General features: G+C 30.6%; 1 protein-coding gene and 2 long non-coding RNA genes across 4 annotated transcripts; all 3 read left to right on the plus strand.

The window, feature by feature from the left end:
- On the plus strand, positions 3914-6032 carry LOC107628956. 2 transcript variants are annotated; one of them, XM_016331606.2, is made up of 4 exons: positions 3914-4545; positions 4613-4714; positions 4793-4940; positions 5983-6032. In XM_016331606.2, exons 1-3 carry the CDS (start codon positions 4246-4248, stop codon positions 4823-4825), a joined length of 435 nt encoding a protein of 144 aa, XP_016187092.1. In that variant the 5' UTR covers positions 3914-4245; the 3' UTR covers positions 4826-4940; positions 5983-6032. The 2 variants fall into 2 exon arrangements, with proteins under 2 accessions (XP_016187092.1, XP_020973593.1); XM_021117934.1 differs by having other exon boundaries at positions 5997-6025.
- LOC110269916 lies at positions 7468-15144 on the plus strand. Its single transcript, XR_002358758.1, has 3 exons — positions 7468-7570; positions 8775-8847; positions 15134-15144. It is a non-coding gene; the product is annotated as an uncharacterized LOC110269916 (long non-coding RNA).
- Positions 8919-9797, plus strand: LOC107628960. The gene is made up of 2 exons (XR_001617888.2): positions 8919-9264; positions 9582-9797. It is a non-coding gene; the product is annotated as an uncharacterized LOC107628960 (long non-coding RNA).

The raw sequence follows: 18488 nt of genomic DNA on the forward strand, positions 1-18488 counted from the left end.
CGTTTGGTTTATATGCTGTTGTATTATTTAAATTATTTTCTTCCCTCGTCTTTATTATTACAAGTTTGTAAGAGGAATAGGAATTGTATGTTTTATATGTGTAATATATTGAGTTATTATGTAAGGAGTCTTGTATATGAATCTATGCCTGTTTGTTTGTTATTTTTAAGACAAAGTATTTACTTCCGATGTTCAAAGAAATCAGCGATACAGTGTCGAGTCACAGGCTCCTATTTTAGTATTTAATATGTAAAGTAGTCGTAATACTTCTTGCTATCAGAGTAGCGCAGCCGGAAGCGTGACTTCTGATAGTGAGGGTGTTACATTATGGTATCAGAGCGGTCTTTCCTGTAGAGCCTGAGGAATGGACCGGTTATGCTTCAATTGCATATTCTAAGAGTCTGTCATGTAGTAGGTCTTGTTCGAATAACGAGAATTAGAGCTTTATGCACATGACGGTCTATTGATTAATGCCATTAGTCTTGCATTGCATAATTCCTGGTATTAAGTTTGGCCAGCTTAACACTAGTGAATTATGTATATGCAAGCATTAATGGGTTATCATAGACGATATGCGAGTAATAAATAACGCGAGTCGCGGGTTTTGGGAACGTTAGAGACTAAATTCCAGAGATTAGTTCCGTTTCGACGTATAATCTTTATTCGTGCTTGACGTTATCTTTTCCTTTATCAATAGTATTGGAATCTCTAGTTCTTGATTTCTTCTTGGAATGTGTTTGGATATTTTTCTACTATATCTTGTTATTCATATATATCCTTGTTTGGTTATGTTCCTAATTGTTGCTTGAATCTTTAAGGAACATTCAACCTTAACACTGTTCATAAATTTGGTATTTGTTGATTTGATTTCTAATTAGTTTTGGTCCAATCCATAATCCTTGATTTCTAAGTTAATTGAAATCTTAAGAGTTGTGATTCGTAGTAAACTGATTATGCGATTTAGTTCTCTTGTTTCGTGATCTGTAACTATTGTGTGTCCTACTCGTATTACAATTTTTGGTTTTATGTTTCTTCGTAAAAATGATAAAAACTGATCTTATTTTGATAAAATGTATCAATTCTAGTAGTTTTCTTCTACAACTCTTATATTATAATTTCTCTTGAAAATAGTTCTATTTTGGTTCTTTTTCTGTTTGACTCTGGTTGTAACCATTATTTGAATTATGTATACGACAACCTTTGATTTTATAAAATACTTCTTTACAAAAAATGAAAAATTTCTTTAAATAATTAAAACATGCTTTTATTTAAAAGTACTACTTAGTCTTTATTTATCCTTACAAGAATACTTTATTTTAGATTTTCTCATTTGAACATAATTTGATCCTTTTGCAACATTATTCGAATTTTTATGCACATATATATATATATTTACTTAATTATGTATCTACGAACTCTTTAAACTTTCTAAAGCAAGATTTCTATTTTCATTTCAATTAATTTTCATTTAATAAACTTCACACAAATCATTTTAATTTGAATTTGATATAGTATAACATAATATTTACCTTTGTTTAGTTTTTTGAAAAATATTGTATTTATATACTTTCATTACACAAATCATACATTATGCTCAAGTTCGACTTGAAATTGTTTTAATATGACACAATATTCATGTTTTTACCAATTCTCTTGAATTTTGTAAATAATAACCCTGTTCTCTTTTAGGATTTCTATTGAAGTTTTTTGAAATCAAAATTCTTTCCTATTTGTATTTCAATTCTTTCTTCTGACATACTTCATGACTTTTAACCATCCTAGTTTGTTGGTGACTTGAACCATTCCTTCATATTTTTGTAAACTTTGCGCTTCTCTAATTTGGTTTCAGTTTGTTTTGATCCAATTTACCACTACCATTTTCTTGTTTCTTTTGGAGTTCCTAGATTCAATATTTCCTGTTAAGATGTGAAATAACTCTTTCTGCAACATTTTCTTATGTCTATACATTGTTGCTTAGTTGTAATCCTACACCTTCCAAATTCATGTGAATCTTATTCTTGTCACTTATTCTTCTCTTCCTGCGATTTGTATCTCTTTGAACGTACTTAATGCATTTTAACATTATCGAATATCCTTATAAGGTGTGATTTCTAGCATATTCTTGGATTGTTTTAAGCCTTTTTAAATAAGATTTGATTTATTTTTATGTAAGGTTATTTTTGACTCTGTATTTCTTTATTTGGGCAGTGCCTCTTTTTGCTGTAACTTGAATTTGTTTTGGAATGACACAATCATCTCTTGAAGTTTTAATAAAACCACTTTTAACTTAGCTTACACTCCCTTATTTTGAAAATTTTTGTAGGTGATTTAAATCTGTTTCATTGTAATGCATCTTCTTTTCCTTTTATAAGCAAAACTTTATTTCGAGTTTCCTTTCAACAAGATCGTAATTTTCATGCATGCTTAACATATAAAAAAAAAACGAGAAAAAAATAGAATTTTTTCTCTTAGCCAAATTAGTCTCTCCTTTTCAAATTTTATGTAATCTATTTCAACTTGAATTTATATTGAAATAATGTTACATTCATACTTTTATTATTCTGTTGGAAGATGTTTGTTACTTATCTTTTTCTGATAAAACGTGAAATGATCTCCCCTTAAGATTTCCATTCTTCAAGGATAATGTATTCGAAAATATTTTTAAATCAAATTCGAGTTCTGAGAGCTTTGCCTGTAGTTTTGGATATTCTCCTTTTGTAAACCTCATATTTACTTGACTCCGCTTGAATTCGTTTCAAAATACTGCATTGTTTCTCATCTTATTGGTCTTATCGAATTCCTTTAATTCAAGAGTTACCCTTAAAGTTATCAATTGATTCTCTTTCCAGCAGTCTTTATTGCTTGTTCATCTTTGTCTACTTGTGATTTCCACAATTTTTTCAAATTTTCGCGAACACGATTCTTGTCACTGTTCTTTCTTTTCTATGGTCTGTTATCCTTCTGAGTGTACTCCAGATTAGTTTTGGTGTCTTGTGCGACCGTTAGACTTGGTAAATGACACATTAGTCCTTTAGGACACGTTTGGTGAACGCAGAAGGTGAAATTTGTAAACATACGATGTAGCAAAGATTATGGAATCTTGTTTCATGTGAAAGAATTTTATTGATATTAAGTTTGTGACTACTAAGATTTGCAAAGTATTTGATGAGGTTAAGAACCCTCGGATGAATTGATTGATGAAGTACGATTGAGAATGGTGGAGATAAGTTATGTTAAAATTTGAATAGTTGAATCTTTGAAGTCGGTGCGAGATCAGTATTGAGAACGTTAGTCACGTTGTTTCAATACCAGTATGCTTTGTGATCTTTTACACCAAGCTTGTTTTGTAGCTTCTATTTCGCATCACACCTATATCCTTATATCCTCGTACCATATAAAACTGTATGTATATATATGCTACAATCTTTTGTTTTTCTTAAAATGTGTTTGAAAATAAAGTGATATAAAGTCTCTTTCATTTTGTATCAATTTTCTAGGACGAAAATTTTTATAAGGTGGGTAGGATGTAAGACCCAATATTTTCAAATAAATCTTATTATGAGTTAATTTTAATTTATTTATTCATGAGAAATTTTATTTTCAGAAATTATTTTTATTAAAGCTAATTATATCAGATTTTGATAATTAATTAGAATTTTACCTAATTTTATAATTATTGAATTATTTTCTATATTTAAATTACAAAATTAGTAGTTATGGAATGACAAGAATTTTTATGTTATTTATTTAATTTTAAATTAGAATACTTAATTAAAATCCAATTAGCAAATTGATAAATAAATAATATTTTTAAAATAATTTTAAAGAATTAAATTAGATTTTAAATTTATACATTATATCATAATTTTTATTAGAAATCATGTGTAGCTTTGGAAACAGACTTCATTAACAACCTTCTTGCACCATTATTATTATTATTATTATTATTATTATTATTATTATTACTCCATTCAGCCACACACATACAGACACCCATACCTCCCATGTTTCCTTCAGTAGCCGCCATTACCCCCTTACCCTCCTAACTCCTTCACATTTGTAACACACACAAACCCACACATACTGAGACAGAGAGAAAAGAAAGGAAAGAGAGAAAAGAGGGCTGAACGGAGAAGAAGGAAGGGAGGGGGACGACCGCCGCCGACGCGTCTTGCCATAGCCACCGCCACCGAGCTGCCGGACTGAGCTAAGAAGGAGAAGAGGCCGCTGTTGTCATCGAGCTTGATGTCGTCCATAGCCGCCGCCGTTGTGCTCCAGCTTGTCGCCACCATCGCGGACCGCCGCTGCCACCGCGCCACTCATCACCGTCGCAAGGAAGGCCAGGATCGAGGGAGAGAGTCGCGCGAGGAGTTGCCGTCGCCGCCGTTCGCGAGAGAGAGAGAGACGCGCTGCGCGGGAGTTGCCGTCGTGGGGTGTGTTGCCGTTGAGAAGCCGTCGCTGCCAGATCCGCCGCTGGCGGAGCTTCTGTCCGAGTCCTGCCGCCGGAGAACACCTCTGCCGCCATTGAGATCTGTCGCCGATAAGGTTTTAGGTTGGTTTTCGTTTCCTTTGAATTTCCGGGAGCTTAATCATCGATGTATGTTTGTTTCAGTCACCGTTGCCGGAGTTCTGGTCGTTGCTTCCGTTCGAGGTGGCTGCCGGAGCTGCCGCCAAACTGGTTCAGCGACCGCCGCTGTTTCATTTTCTTAGTTCGGTAAGTATTTATTTTTCAGAAACCCGTGTTAGTATTATGTTATATTTGGTTATAAACTCTGAGGTTCTGGTAACGTAGGGTCATGTTTTGAGCGTCGTATGTCGCTCTTAAGTTGCTGTGAGTGCTGCGAAAGTGATCAGGGACTGAGTTTGTGGTTGCTGTTGGTTTCGGGTTAAGAGAAATGGTTTCGTTGACGCATTTTGAGTTATGGTTTCGACGAGTCAAGGTAGGGGCTTTCCTTAAAATATATTTATATTACAGAGTTGTGATACCGAAAAGGGTGGCAGAATCCGAGTTTTAGAGGAGATGCTGCCGAAATTTTATAAAATTAGAAGTTTCATTTGAAGTAGTTATTTTAAAAGTTATGTTTTTGATTGAGAATTGTTAGTGAATGAAACGGAAAGAAGGATGATGAGGATTGATTTGAAATATGATTTTTGAATGAATTTGGAAATGGGATATGGATTGACGAATGATGATGATATTGAGAATGACGTAGATATTAATGAATGATAAATGAATTATTTATATGGCTTATGAATTCGAAATATATGAGATACGAGGTTCCCTGAATTAAGTGCCGTGGCTTGCCACCACGTGTACCAGGTTGAAAACTCGATACTCTGTTGACCCTACGACGTAAGTGTGACCGGGCACTATATAAATTCCCGGGAATGTTACCCCCATTGAGCAATATTGATTATTTGAGAAAAAAGCTATGCATAGACTCTTGGGGATGCACGTCGGGGGACAGTCTAAGGACAATTTAGACTTGTCGGGTTAGCTGGATAACCGACAAATGAGCCTCATCAGCCATAGGACAGGCATGCATCATATGCATTTGTATGTTTTGCTTGGGTTTGAACTTGTTTTGGTTTGCCTAATTGCTAAACTGTTCTTAACTGCTACTTGAATTATTTGCTGTAACTGCTACCTACTTGTGCTTTCCTTGTCTGTCTTGCTTGTGTTTGTCCTGGCGTGCTACATTTGAGAATGAACCTTGGTGCTGAAATGATGACTGTGTTGTTTGATTGCGTGGTTGGTTTCTGATTGAGATTTTCTTATAAGAAAGGAAATGTTTTGAATTTCTGAAAGATTAAACGTTGTTTCTTTGAAAAAGTTTTTGAACGATTTCCTATGGGTTTAAAAGATTCATAAAGCAATGATAATCACTGAGTTTGAGAACAGTTTTCTTATTAAATATCTTCTTATGACAACTTTGAAATTCCATGGTGAGACCGTGTGGTTAGGTTCTCACCCCCCTACAGCTTTACCTTTTCAGGAACCGGATGAAGAAGCATTAAGAAGTGTCATACTGCGTTTGGTTTATATGCTGTTGTATTATTTAGATTATTTTCTTCCCTCGTCTTTATTATTACAAGTTTGTAAGAGGGATAGGAATTGTATGTTTTATATGTGTAATATATTGAGTTATTATGTAAGGAGTCTTGTATATGAATCTATGCCTGTTTGTTTGTTTTTTTTAAGACAAAGTATTTACTTCCGATGTTCAAAGAAATCAGCGATACAGTGTCGAGTCACATGCTCCTATTTTAGTATTTAATATGTAAAGTAGTCGTAATATATCAGAGTAGCGCAGCCGGAAGCGTGACTTCTGATAGTGAGGGTGTTACAGAAAGGTATGTACTCTCAACATTAAAGAAACATTAATGATATAATGATATGAAAAGTTATGTAAATGCACATAGTAGAATTTGTGTATATTAAATAGTTAAATAAAATATGGTAGAAAGGTATGTACTCTCAACATTAAAGGAACATTGATGATATAATGATATGAAAAGTCATGTAAATGCATCGGATAAAATTAGGATATACTAAATAATTAAATAAAACATGATAGAAAGGTATGTACTCATGAATTAAGAGATTATGAATGACAAAAATAGATAGACATGGTCAATATGGATAAGGGATGAGAAAAATGTACTTAATGCCATGAGACACATGAAAGATAGTAACCATACATGGATGGAAGAAAAATAACTAGAACATACTACATGCCAACATAAAGTGAGAAAGGCATAATTCCCTACTCTTTTTCCTAACGCTTCTTCGAGCTTGCCTCTTGTATTTGCACACAGAATATTATTTCTTTATAGAGAGAGAAGGGAGAGGATTAGTATTTGAGAGGAGTGATTTTCTACCTATGGGTGCTCCTCTATTTATATACATTTCGGGATAGGGTGGTTGGGATATTTTAAATTTCAAACGGAGGGTGGTTACTAGGTTCCTATCCATAAATTTAAAATTCTAAGCTTATCTCCTAACTGATTTTCAAATTTCGAATTTAATTTTGTTTCTAGAAGAGTGGTTGTTACAATTATATTTATAAATATATACTAGTGACTTAACATACACCAACTTAATAAAAAGAAACGCAGATAGAAAAAAATCGAAAACAAAACCTATCTAGGAGATGCATGGATATTATGAATTTTGAAAGTAATTTGATATGGTGATTTGTGATGGGTAGACTTGAAGAGAAAATAGTGGTCTCACACCAATGGAAGGAAATGGAAATGAAATTAAGCATCTACATGACTCATATACATGTATGCATGTATGCATGCATATACAAATAAAATGGGAAAAAAGTAATGTCTCAATCAATGATACAAAAAATGGGAAGGGAATATTAGTTGTATATGTTGCTCCTAAAGAGTTGAGTTGAGACTCATGGAATAATGCAAATTAATTAACCTTAATAATATTAATAATAAATAATAATGGAATACAGCACCTACTAGAATTTCCTATTTATAGAGTTGCTTTAATTTGTATTCATCTCTTCAAACTAAACCACAAACTCATCAACCACTTCATTCAACACAGGTTAGCTTCTTTTTTATTTTCTTTATTTTATTTTATTTTTTTTAAAGAAGTTTAGCAGAGCTTAGCCAGTTAGCTAGCCTCCCTTCTCTCTTTTTCCTCTCTATGTCTAACTGATGAAATATTTATATCTCGTTACGATTTAAATCCCTTATTAATAATCTATTTTTCAAATGTTTTTATTTTTATTTTATTTTTTAAACATTATTTTGTTCCTTTTTAATTTGCAGCATATTCTAATTCTCTACTGGTTGATTGATGAATTTCTTTCATTTTTGATCATTATTTTCTTTTCTTCCCCTACTCTTATCCTTTCTTGTATATATATTATTTTTTAATTAAAAGAATTGTAAATTTGTGCCTTAAAAGCTTGGACAAATATGTTTTAACTTTATTTTTTTATTAATTTATTCACAATTATTTTAAGTACATTTAATGAAGAAGAGAAAAGGCAAGGAATCATCACATTACTGTGGATTAATATTCTATTCACTAATCCATATCTTCTTATCTTATATGAAATATTAACTTTGAAAAAAAAAAACAGGCAAGTCATGAAGTGCAATGTACTGTAAATGGGGGATTTTTTTTAAATAAATAATTTAATTATTTTAATTACCAAAATATGTAATTTGTAACGTATTTATCGATTTATATTATATTAATTTATCTTGTGTACGATAATTATAAATGTATCTCAAGATATATAAAACTTGAAAAAATACACCTATTTCGTTTACAGTGTAAATGAGATACATTTATAATTATCTCGTTTGTACTGTGTAAATAAGATATGTGTATTTTTTCAAATTTTATATATCTTGTTTACACTTTACCGTGTAAACGAGATATTTTCATAATTATTTTGTTTACTGTATAAACGAGATAAATCAATACAATGTAAATTAGTAAATACACTACAAATTACATATTTTGATAATTAAAATAATTAAATTATTTATTTAAAAAATCCCCCCTGGCTAGTCTTTTCTTTTATTTAAAATTTTTAGTATACTTTTATTTGGTGATGCTTTATATAGTAAAAGGAAGAACTTTAATGAGAAAAGGAAGAAATAACAAAAAATAGTATCCATATAGTGACACACTACTACCTTATTTATTCCACAATACAATTACATCAAAGTGACAGTGAATTAATGAAGCAATTAATTATCTTATATATACATTGTTAATCCTATGAGATCAGAGCACAAGGGAAGAAAAGGAGGATATACATGATGCATCATCATCAGCAGAACAAGCCTAATTCTTTCTGTGCAGTCATTGATATAAATACTTGCTTTTCTTTATATATAATATATACTTTTATTATTAGTTGTAAGTGTCCTTGTTTGGCTTTAATTTTTCAGAAAATACCAACCAAGTTTCTGAATTATTTGGATAAAAAATTGATGAGGAATGCAATTCTAATAGGCCCTTGTGGGGGCAAGTGGCAAGTGAGCATAATCAAGAGAGAAAATGGAGTTTACATGGACCATGGTTGGTCAAAGTTTCTACAAGAAAACCTAGTTAAGCATGAGGATTTCTTGGTTTTCACATATGATGGAAATAATAACCATTTCAAGGTCCAAATATTTTGTAAAAATGGATGTGAAGCTCCAAAACCTAAGAAGAGTAGACCAACAACTTCATGCCCTCAGATTTCACCTGAAAATGAAAGATCATAAAAAGAATCGGTAACTTTTTTTTATCAATCACTACCATTATTGCTTGACTTGATTATTTCACATTTCTAAGGTTCTAGGTTTATGTCTTTCAATCATTTAAGATATAAAATACTAAGATATTAATGCAGAGATAAAATATAAAAATTGTATATAGAAAATGAACAAATTTTAGTTATAAAATAAATTTTTTTTTTTTGTATAAGTCTTCTTTAATTAATTAAATTGTGTTTTTCTAATGTCTTCGTATTTATTTTCTGAGATTAATAAAATGACGTAGAATATATATATGTTATGGTAATATACTTTGGCATCACATTATTTTGCAGAATATTGGTATTGAGTTTGTCAGAGATTATGTTACTTCTGCTCAATTGCTCCTGCTGTGAAGATCTTCACCTTTGAAAGTTTCTTAATTAGTCTCTTATTAGGAAAGTGTTGAGAAGTGAGTGTGCATTCTTATTTAATTAATTAGCTTTAATCAAGTGTTTAACATAGGAACTTTATGTGATGCAGTGTGTTTCCTATGCAAGTTTTCTAATTTTTATACTTAGAGTTTAATTTTAAGGGAAATGCTACTTAGTGCTTGTTTGGGCGCTATTATTTTGATAAAAAAAGATATTTTTTCAATGAAAAAATATCTTTTTTATTTTTTAGCGTGTTTGGCAAATTTCTAGTAGTAAAAGTAAAAACACTAGAAAAAAAAAAGATCTTTTTTGAGAAGCTGTAATTTACATCTTTTTTTAGGGCTTGTTTGGGTGAGCTTCTAAGAAAAGATCTTTTTTCGAGTTATCTTTTTTTAAAAGATCTTATGAAGAAGTAAAAGTAATTTTATGTTTGGATATCTCATACAAAAAGATCTTTTTATCTATCAATTATGTTTGGGTATAACAATATAAAAGTACTTTTTTGTTTATTTATTACATGAAAAACATCTTTTTTTTTTTAAAGAAAAAAGATCTTTTAAAAAAAGATGTAAATTACAGCTTCTCAAAAAAGATATTTTTTTTTATTTTACTAGTGCTTTTACTTTTACTACTAGAAATTTGCCAAACATGCTAAAAAATAAAAAAAAAAAATCTTTTTTCATTGAAAAAAGATCTTTTTTTAACAAAATAATGGCGCCCAAACATGCACTTAAAATATATTTTTCTCTTAAAAAAATATGTTTTTCATCTAATAAATAAACAAAAAAGTACTTTTATATCGTTATACCTAAATATAATTGATAGATAAAAAGATCTTTTTGCATGAGATACACAAACATAAAATTACTTTTACTTTTTCATAAGATCTTTTAAAAAAAGATAACTCGAAAAAAGATCTTTTCTTAGAAGCTCACCCAAACATACTCTTAAACAATGATCATTTTGAATAACATAAACAACTACCAATCACATCAAAATACACTACACCCTAATTTAATGCTACTAATTAAATTTAAGGTTAATTTACTCTTTTAACCCTATTAATTCACATTGTTCAAAAATATTGTTGGTTACCTATATTTTTCTTAATTTTAATGCAATTATATCCGGTCGTTTTGTATGATCATTCACATAATTAATGAAAATAATAGTTACTTTTGATGATGTGGCATTACGTAATTAGATATACATACAAAATTCAATTATTAAATATAAACTTATTCGTTCTATCTCTTAAATATGATTTGTATATGTATTATATGGCCTGTTAATTAGAAGATACATTGAACATCAGGTGTAACCTGCATTGACGAGCCTCATCGTATATATAAAATTGTTACTTGCTGTTAATGGCCACATATATGAAAATAACTTAATTCCAGTTGCAAAAAATATAATTGATTATTGAAAGAAAAATATAATACTCTTTTTTTTTTTTTACCAAAGATNAATTCCAGGATTTTGTGTTTGGATAATTTAGTAGTCTTTGAAAAAAAATGATAAATACATCTTTCAAAAAAGTAGATGTTGAATGCGTTACATGCTTTTGTCAGTCCATATAACAAAACTGAACGAAATTGTTTTGTTATCCCATTATGTGAATTGATATGTCTGTTTCTGTCACATTTGTAATTAGACAATGTCTTGTTTTAAAATTTTTTTCCTTCATATCTGTTTCACTTTGGCTCTTAATCTCTCAAGTTATTTTTTATTTTTACCTATTAATTTTAAGGGAAAGGATGAAGTCAAAGAGTCTTGGCTCAATAAAGTAACAAAAGTCACGATTCTTCTTCAACATATTAGCAAGGAAGAAGACGTCCTCAAAGGAAATGGTGTTAGCAGAGAGACATTTTCAACTCAAGTAAAAAATGTTGATGCTTTTATCAGCTAGTGTATCTCCCCTTGTCAATTTCCTTTATGGTGGTCCCATTGTTTGAAACAAATTGTTTAATCTTCTAGAAAGCATAGTTTTCAGCCTATTTTATTGAGTATGATACATTTTATCACATTAAGAATTGTTTATGCATTTGTTGTTAGTTTTGGGGGCTTTCGCTTATTTGTTTACGATTACTGAAAGTTGTGATTAGCACAAAACCTAGGGATTTTTTTCGTTTATAAAATAAAATAATTAATTATTTTCCCAAAAAAGACTTTTCAACTTTATTTTTAAGGATACGATTTTTTTTGGGAATAACAGTAAGTTCGCCGCACCCCCGATGAACTATATGATGAGTTCGGCAGACTATTTAAATTTGTGGGACCATTTTGATTTGTCCCTTTCTTCCTCTATTCTCCCTTCCAAATTTTCTCTAATACTCTTTTCTGTCTTTTCGACATCCATAAAGTTTAGTGTGGGCGATTTTCTCAGTTTCAGGTTAGTAACTAATAGTCTATTTTTTAATCTTAATTAGAATTATTTGGTTTACTGTTTACATGTTAGATGAAATTGTTAGGTATAGATTGTTTGTTGGTTAGAATAACAGATTTAATATTTACATGTTAGTTAGTTAGACGTACATTTAAGTGTTGTTATGTTAGGTATATTATTTTGTGTTACCGTTTTTTATAGTTACTATTTATTGGCTATAAACATGTTAATGAATATAAGAAAATATATTATTAGTTAATTTAGTCAGAGTTATTAGCTTGCGTTGTGGTGTAACATGCTCCTGTAAGTACGAAAGAAAGAACGACCACGCCTCTTTTGTCTCACCCTCAACAACTGCAAATGCAATGAGCAGAATGTTTGCATTGCCGTCTTGCGCTATGGCCATCAAAAAAGTTACACCGTATTTACCATATAGGTGGGTGCCATTTATGGAGATAAGTGGCTTGCAATGCTTAAAGGCCCCAACACACGGTGAAAATGTTCAAAAGACCTGATGAAACATCACAGTGTCGGTGGAGGCAGGCCAGGGCTGTGTCACTAGTTGCACCCAAGTACCTAAATGGACATACGTTAGTCGGCCTTTTTGTACACGGCTGAATTATTTAATAGCGAATAACTATACCAGAAATAAATCTTACCGGGCAAGTACATTTGCATAGTGAATAACCACAGAGGAAGCTCGTTGTATGACTCCTCTCAATCGCCATATATTCTAGCGACGACTCTCTGTTTTACAAGCCAAATCTTTCTGTACAATGCCTTGTAACCAAAGTGATTCTCCACACCTCCTTGTAGAACCCGGATGCTGATTGTTGGATCGGCCCTGACCATCGTGAAAATGTGTTGTACAATCACTTTCAAATCCAACCTACGATGATCTTGCCCCATCGAAGTTTGCATGCAAGTATGAAGACCAGTGTATCTCCTAACTTCCCACCTTTCTTACTTTCGGCGATATGATATGAGTATGCTCCAATTACAACCTGGTCCGAACTAGATACATCGTGCATTGTACCTCCAATGGTCACTCTCTATTATTTTGTACTCTGCAGCCCTCCTTATGCTGTACTGCTTAACTGCCAACATGACTTCTTCCTTGCTCCCAAATTGTTGTCCAACCTCAAACTCGTTGCTTGGGTCATCTTCAGGACCTCCTTGGGTAAACGACCAATCCGAAGTCATTGCATCGAGATTCAACATCGTGAAATGATCCGACCGGTCATATGGTCGAGAAATGGTAGGCTGTGTCAGAGCAATCTGTGAGTCACCGTAGTAGTTCATCTCCTGTTCCTACTCACCATCATCAGGGATTTCGGGTGGTTCTTCGTCAGCATCGTCTCCAACATCGGGGTTGACTTATACTGCTCCATCATCGGATCTCTGATAGAAGAACCGTCATGACTTTCAAGCCCATCATCCATTAAGTCAACGTTACAAGCTTCAACATTAGACCCCTCCTGACTACCCTCGGGTGACATATTTAGATCCATCATTGTCCTTCTGATAGTTCGTCTAACAACTCCACTCGTCAGACTATCATCGACAGTATCTGCAGATGATCCTCAGCCACCAAAGTCAACAAGAAACACGTATAATTCCAACAGATCAATATTGGTTCATCGGTTGTGCCACGATCTTATAAGTCGTACGTCCTTGTCATCGTGCAATCGGTACCTAATTCAAAACAATTGAAATATCACTCACAATGATGGTCTGATAAATATACTAGTAACAGAGACAAAGACAACACAATTGTAATATACCTCTTATAAAACAAATTGCCATCTAACTCGGTCGAATATCTGTAGTAAATTTTTTTCACCCTTTTAGATTCCTGCTATCCGATGGAAAATATCACATTCTTCAAAGTGGTTAAACTGTTGACTTCCGGTGTCATATAGGTTATTATCGGTTGGCCCGATCTAAAGACAATTGAACATTCTTCATCATACACTATTTCACCATCGTAATGAATGGATAACAATGGATTTCCTGACATTGTCGTGACAATGTTAATAGTGAGAAAGAAAGTAAACAGAGAAATTGTGGCTACTTGATCTTTCTCTCCAATAGGCCTGTTTTTATTTCCGAACTCATCATACAATTCGCCAGGGGGTGCGGAACTTGCTGTTATTCCAAAAAAAAAATCGTATCCTTGAAAATAAAGCTGAAAAATCTTTTCTGGGAAAATAATTAATTATTTTATTTTATAAACGAAAAAAATCCCAAAAACTAGTATCACTTTTAGTATTATTTATGTCATAATAAAAAAAAGACAAACATGTTCCTAATTCTTTAGTTAACTGTTGTCTCAGTATATTCAAATGATGATTGTGTTTCTACTTAGCAGATGGAAAAATTTGTTGTTTCTGTGTTTGACCATGAAAAAATTTTGTGACAAACAAACAAGGAGAGTTGAGTTACCGGGATGAGTTAGTTGAGAGGTTTCCAAAGATGGATTTGGACCTTATCAACTTCTTTGACTTGAAGGAACTATTCAAAAGTTTGAAATACGATGATTACAAAACAATTATGTAGTTTGATTCGAATGCTACTAATTTAGAAGTCGGGTTGCATCCTATTTTTGGAGATTCAGAGATCAATGGTTCAAGGGAACACAAAATACAAAACAAAGAGTGTGAGGAGTTCAATATATATATTTTGAGCGTCATATTCTTGGTGGTGAAGATGTTATAGGATGTGATGAAGCCGGTGATCTATCCCCCTATTTCTGATTATGACACTGATGATGATGGTTACGAGAACGTTGAAGATGAGCTGTACAAGCCTCCACCTCCTTATTTTGGAGAATCAGACACTGATGTTGAAGAGGAGCAGCAAGAGAGATGAAAAAAAGAAGACTGTAAATAGTAACCATTTTTTAAAAGGAGAGAAAGTTACTAATGAAGAGAGTCCTGAACTTAGCAAATTTTCTAAACGTCGAAAGAAGAAGGAATATAAGAAGGTGATGAGGAGTTAAGACTGCGACAAGGGGCTACACAGCATGCGGAGAATTCTAATTCAAGTGAGCACCCAATTGAAATTGGAGATGACGGAGATGAAGAACATCATGAACATCCAGAAAATGCTGAAGAGGCTGAAGATGACCCTTTTGTTGGGTCCTTTTTAGGGAAAACACGCGCTCACAAAGAGTCAGATAATGAAAAAGTGTTTGATTATGAATCGGAGGACTTGCACATTCCTGTTTTGAATTAGGTACAATATATTGTGCAGTTATGATAATATTTTGTTATATATTTTCTTTCGATTTAGTAACACAAACTTCAAGTATTCAGTCTTTTCTGGATTAAGCCTTGTAATAGAAAACAATCATTTGGAAGCTTTGATAATATAACAATGCTCTTATGGCTATATGGTTATATGATTTTTTTTATTTCATTTCATCATTATGAACATCATATTTATTAATACCAACATACATGATAAAGTATAAAATGATTCAAAAATACTTGTTTATTACTACATTCATAATAATACAATTATAATGCTACTACATTCATGCATCAGCTATCTAATTTGATTCACCCACAACTCTTACTTCACACATTTACAATAATTGCAATTAAAATACCAGCCATAAAATATATAACATTTCTAAATCTATTACTAATAATTTTACTTGGAGTTTTTTTATTTCTACAATCCATTTTCAATTCTCACAATTCTCTCCTTTATATCAAGTAATCTATCTTTCATTTCCTGCATAAAACTTTGAACCTCCATATCTCTAATAACATCATCTAACCATTTAAAGAACTTGTAATATGATAAATTGTCCTGTAATAAGAACCAAAAATACATACCACCATGAATGATAGATATGAATTTCAATTAAATAGAACACTCAAAATTCAAAAAATAAAATAAATTAACAATTATCCAATAGTTTGAGCACTCTAATAACAATTTATTTGGATTCTCCACTGTTCCAGACTTGTATATTATTACATATAGTTAACAATTACATTTGGGAGCGATTTTATTGTTGAACCCTCTTCCATGTGTTGAGTCGCCCCTATAATTCCAGCCACTTCTTTCATTCTTTTCTCTTTGGCGCCTCGTGCTTATGGAGATTCCAGTACTATTCATTCTACGTTGTGCTAAAATTTTGTTTTAGGGCGAATAATTTGCACAATTAGAGTTTGAGACATGTTAAAATCAAATAACATTGAAGGACTAGTTTATCCTCATCATTTAGAATAAATCCAATGTAGCATTAAACGGATACCTCAATCACTTTAATCGTCCATATCAAAGGCGCCGTTAATCTTATTAACAGAAAGTCGTATCGTGTTCATGTTTCATTTTCTACGAGATGTATTTGTCCCTTTGTTTTTCAAAGACTAAATTATTCGAAGGCAAAATTCTTAAGAATTTAATTCTCATTTTACTCTAATATTTTTTTTTGGTAACAATTTGGATGAATTTAATATAGGTCAGCTCATCATCATCAAGTTTATGATATATATTTAATAAATTTAATGAATATTTATAAAAATAATTCTGGTATGGTTACAAAAATGACTCAAGTCCTATTTTAAGACATTTTTTAATTATTGGTGGTGACAATAGTATTTTACTGCTTGAAGATTAATTAAAGTAGGTTCAATCTACTTATAAAGTTATTAAAAAATATTCACAAACAATGTGGTTTACTTTAATTCAATTGTTTCGAATTGTTTCTTATGTAAGAACTAAACTCTTTTTACAAATATAGTGACTCCTCTCTTTTAACATATGCCAAATGTTTAGTTCTTTTTCATTATTTTAGTAATTTATCTCTTCTACAAAACTAATTAGTGCCAAATAATAATACTGTTCTTATTGCCCTAGTAAGGTAGTACAGTGTTTAAAGAGTCGTAAAATTAAAATAAATAGTTTATCAAATTTGTTAGCAATATAACTTAATTTTAAATTGAGAAATACTATAGAGGATGAGTATAATTTATTATTTTTTGCTTGCAGTTATCTATTAATATTTAAAAGTGTGAGTTAAAAGTATGTTATTAGATTATTAAATTAAGAGAATGGATTGATAATTAAAATTACTTACAAAAAACTTGTCTTTTAATATTTTTCTTTTAAATTTATTCATGTATATTTTTAATTAACAAGAGATTAAAACTATTATAAAATATTGCTACTAAAATTTAAATTAGATTAAATTATTTATCAATGGGACCAATAAAATAAACCCACATCCACCCAAGTGAAGCGATTAAGGTTTGGTTTTGTAAAATTTTTTGAAGAGGTGCTTGTGCTTAAACTTTTCATTTTGTGTTTGATAAATAAAAAAGATCATATGTTTGTGTTTGCAACTTTTAAAAGATCGGGGTATTTTTGAAAGCACATAAAGTAGAGCTTTTCAAAGTTGGCTTGTACTTTTCAAAATTTAAAAGTCTAATATAACCTCATATGTTAACTAATTTTCAAATTTAATGCTTGCATTTATGTCTATTATAACATTTTTAAATTTTAAAAGCTATTTTACCAAATGCAATTGTTGTTGCTTGTGATTATTAAAAGCAATTTTTAATTTAATTTATCAAACATAAATACTACAACTTTTAAAAAGTCATCTTTTAAAAGTTAGCTTTTATAAGCTACTTTCAAAAAATAAAATCAAATTTAAAAATATAATATAACCTCATATATTAACTAATTTTTAAATTTAATACTTGCATTTATATTTATTATAGATTTATAGTATTTTTAAATTTTAAAAATTATTTTACCAAACGCAATTATTGTTGCTTGTATTTATTGAAAGCTATTTTTAATTTGATTTATCAAACATAAATACGACAACTTTTAAAAAACTATCTTTTAAAAATTAGCTTTTATAAGCTACTTTTAAAAAGTAAAAATTTTAATAAACTAAGTCTAAATAAGTTCAAATTATAAATTAATTAAATACAATTATATTATCTGTAGGGAATAAATTACAAAAAATGTATTCGAATTATTTTGGCGCTAATAAAATATTTTTGAATTTTGTTATTGAAAAAATATGCTCAAATTATTTAAAAACTTGATAAAAATATCCTCGTTGTTTTCTATTAACATAGAATGTCTCAATTCACCGATGTGTATTTTTGGTACGTTTTTAAATTATTTGAAAAAATTTGTGTTAGTCACAAAATTCGGAGATATTTTTGTTAACCACAAAATAATTTGAGTGTATTTTTTATAGTCTATCTGTACTTAGACAAAAAATTAGCAACTAAATTAATCATTCATATTAAATTTAAATTCAATTTTGTCGATAACAAAATTTAAAAATATTTTTGTTGACAACAAAATAATTTAAGTATATTTTTTTTGTTTACCTATATATAAATAAAAATTAACAACTAAATTAATTATTTATATAAAATATAAATTAATTTTAATATACT

Source organism: Arachis ipaensis, chromosome B03 (genome assembly GCF_000816755.2).
Source record: "Arachis ipaensis cultivar K30076 chromosome B03, Araip1.1, whole genome shotgun sequence".
Taxonomy (NCBI): domain Eukaryota; kingdom Viridiplantae; phylum Streptophyta; class Magnoliopsida; order Fabales; family Fabaceae; genus Arachis; species Arachis ipaensis.